The following is a 2,563-nucleotide window of genomic DNA, read 5'->3' as shown; positions in this document are numbered from 1 at the left end:
TTAGGTTGAGGGGGGTATTGGGATGAAGAAAGTGCCGTTCGACCTATAATGAGAATACTTATTACTCCTGATAGAGTTCAGCGTGCTGTAGCGGGGCTGGCGTTTCTGGGGATGACATTATCAGCTATTTCTGATGCTATGCGTTGATTAAGACTTTCTGGCTGATCATATTATTACTTGGGTTTTTCTCGCTTAGGGTTGTCATTTAGCTGGCATTCAAGAGCAGAAACGAGTGATGATCAAATCTAATCTTCTCTCCTACACTTGTGAGGACATTCTCCTGCACTTTCTGAGGGAAATAGGGGGGTATTGGGATGAAGAATGTATAATGGGCCAAAAAAATATAACCTATTCGACCTATAACGACCAATAATGCATGGGCTATGCATTAAAAAAAAGGTTATTCTCGCTTAGGGTTTCAGAATGATCTATTCAGAATCTCTTTCTCTGACAGCAAGGGTTATTTTGGATGAAAATGAAAATGTAATTCAGTTCTGAAGTACTGCTGATACCTTGGGATCTGAATAAATAGACGTCATAAGATCTTGACTAGAAAAAATAGGCTAAAAAAAGAAGGCTTAAAAAAATGGCAAGAACAAAGGCTAAAAAAAAGGCTGGAGGCTAAAGACTAAAAAAAAGGCTGGTCAACAATATTTACATGATTGTGTCATGAATGTCGGAAATTATCGAAATTGAAGTAGCTTAAAGTCGAACATTAGGAAGAATGACATCATCGTTGAAGGTACTGATCATTAATGGCGCTCAAAGTCATGGGTTCGCCAAAGGAAGCTTGAACGCTCACATTTGCGAAGTTATGCGCAGTGAGCTGGTTGCTGCAGGTCACACCGTAAGTATGACTGCAGCTGAACAGCAGTACGACGTGCAGGATGAGGGCGCGAAGATCGCAGCAGCCGACGTCGTCATTCTCCAGGCCCCCATCTTTTGGATGGGTCTGCCTTGGGGGACCAAGAAGTATCTTGACGACGTTCTTGTACCTGGCGATTTGTTCAAAGACGATGGCCGAACTCGAAAGGACCCCACTAAGCAGTATGGGACTGGTGGACTTTGCCAAGGGAAACGTTTTCTACTATCATGCACCTACAATTGCCCCAAATCCGCCTTCAATGACTCGGAGCAGTACCTCATGCAAGGAGGCGGCGTTGAGGATATGCTTCTTCCCATTAACCTCATCTTCAAGTTCATGGGATTCCAGATCCTCCCAATTTTTGCGGCTCACGATGTCGTAAAGGACTTAAAGATTGAGGAAATCGAAGATGGAATTAAGAGTCACCTCCATGACTGCGTTTGAAGATTGAGGAAATCGAAGATGGAATTAAGACCTCCATATGATTGCGTTCGCTGATTTATGATAAATGAAACTCGGATGGCTGATGCTGAAAGTGCAGGACGCGTTCAGGGCGAATTATCATCAGAAAAAATCTACTTTCATCAAGCATTTCAGCTTCACGTCCGCCACTGTCAAAACTGTCGACTTTAGGTGTGGATTGGTCAGTATGACAACAAATACTGACCAATCCACACCTAAAGACACAAATACTCCACATATTTTTCCCATCCCGTCAGCAAGTGTAGGAGAAGGTCCTCATCAAAAAGTAGGACACAAGTGTTGATCATCATTTCTGGCCCATACCCTATTCTCATTCAATCGATTCTCACAATAATTCATCCTGAAATATGAGACGCATCCTACATACGTTCTGTCCCTCTGTCGACATTACTCCACAGGCTTATTATCGAATGTGTGCTCGGACAGCGTCGCTTATAAGTGACTTGACTTGTTCTCTCTGCCATTCGAGACTAATCTATCCTGTGAGGATGACCAGCACTTTCTGCCGGTCAACATTGGTCCTCGTTTTCGAGCAGCCTGGATGACGTCAGCGGCGACAGTGTGTCTGAGCTGGAACAGTCCTCTGGACAATCGAATCTGGTGTTAGCTCATCTTCAATTCTTTCACATATCGTCTAAGCTTCACATCCACCACTGTCACCGTCGACTTTGTTGTCAAAGTACACCTCAGACAAAGAGTACGAGTATCCCTGGACCTTCAGATCTTCTTCAACGAGTCTAAGAATTTCACCTCTGGCTGTTGTGTACGAGTATCCCTCTTCAATCCTGCTAAAAAGCAGTTATCCCAATACCCCCCTTTACCTAACAGTAGCCTCACACAAGAACTAGCAGAACTGGACACCTCAGACAAATGCCTAAACCATTGCCTTCGATAAATTAGCCGACGTCTCATAGTCGGAACTTGTGAGGTCTTCAATCTGGATAACCGCTGCATGGACGTTAAAACAGAGACAGCATTCTTTGGCGGGGAATCAAGGTCGGAGCTCTCGGCGTTTGCGTCCGAGATGATGTAGACAAGGACTTGGAGAGCCTAGACGAGAATCTCTCGCAGGAGGGTTCCTGGGTGGTGATCAGCTCCTTCTTCGAGAAGACTTGTTAACAGATCGAGAGCTTTGACAACTTTAGCAAACAGTGGACGAGTACCAGATGCAGCAATCCACACATTCATTTACACACACAAATACTGCTGCACATA

General features: G+C 44.3%; 1 protein-coding gene across 1 annotated transcript; it reads left to right on the top strand.

Annotated features, from left to right (window-relative positions):
• Positions 1–724: 724 nt before the first annotated feature.
• Positions 725–1,309, top strand: KVP17_000317 (uncharacterized protein; the record flags this gene model as incomplete). The annotated part of the gene is made up of 1 exon (XM_068520379.1): positions 725–1,309. The coding sequence occupies one exon, from the start codon at positions 725–727 to the stop codon at positions 1,307–1,309; it is 585 nt and encodes a 194-aa protein (XP_068375072.1).
• Between the last annotated feature and the right edge of the window lie 1,254 nt (positions 1,310–2,563).

Source organism: the organism of the source record quoted next, assembly GCF_019968985.1.
Source record: "MAG: Porospora cf. gigantea B chromosome Unknown PgB_NODE_3585_length_2563_cov_156.012, whole genome shotgun sequence".
Classification (NCBI taxonomy): domain Eukaryota; phylum Apicomplexa; class Conoidasida; order Eugregarinorida; family Porosporidae; genus Porospora; species Porospora cf. gigantea B.
This window is presented reverse-complemented; position numbering and strand designations above follow the sequence as displayed.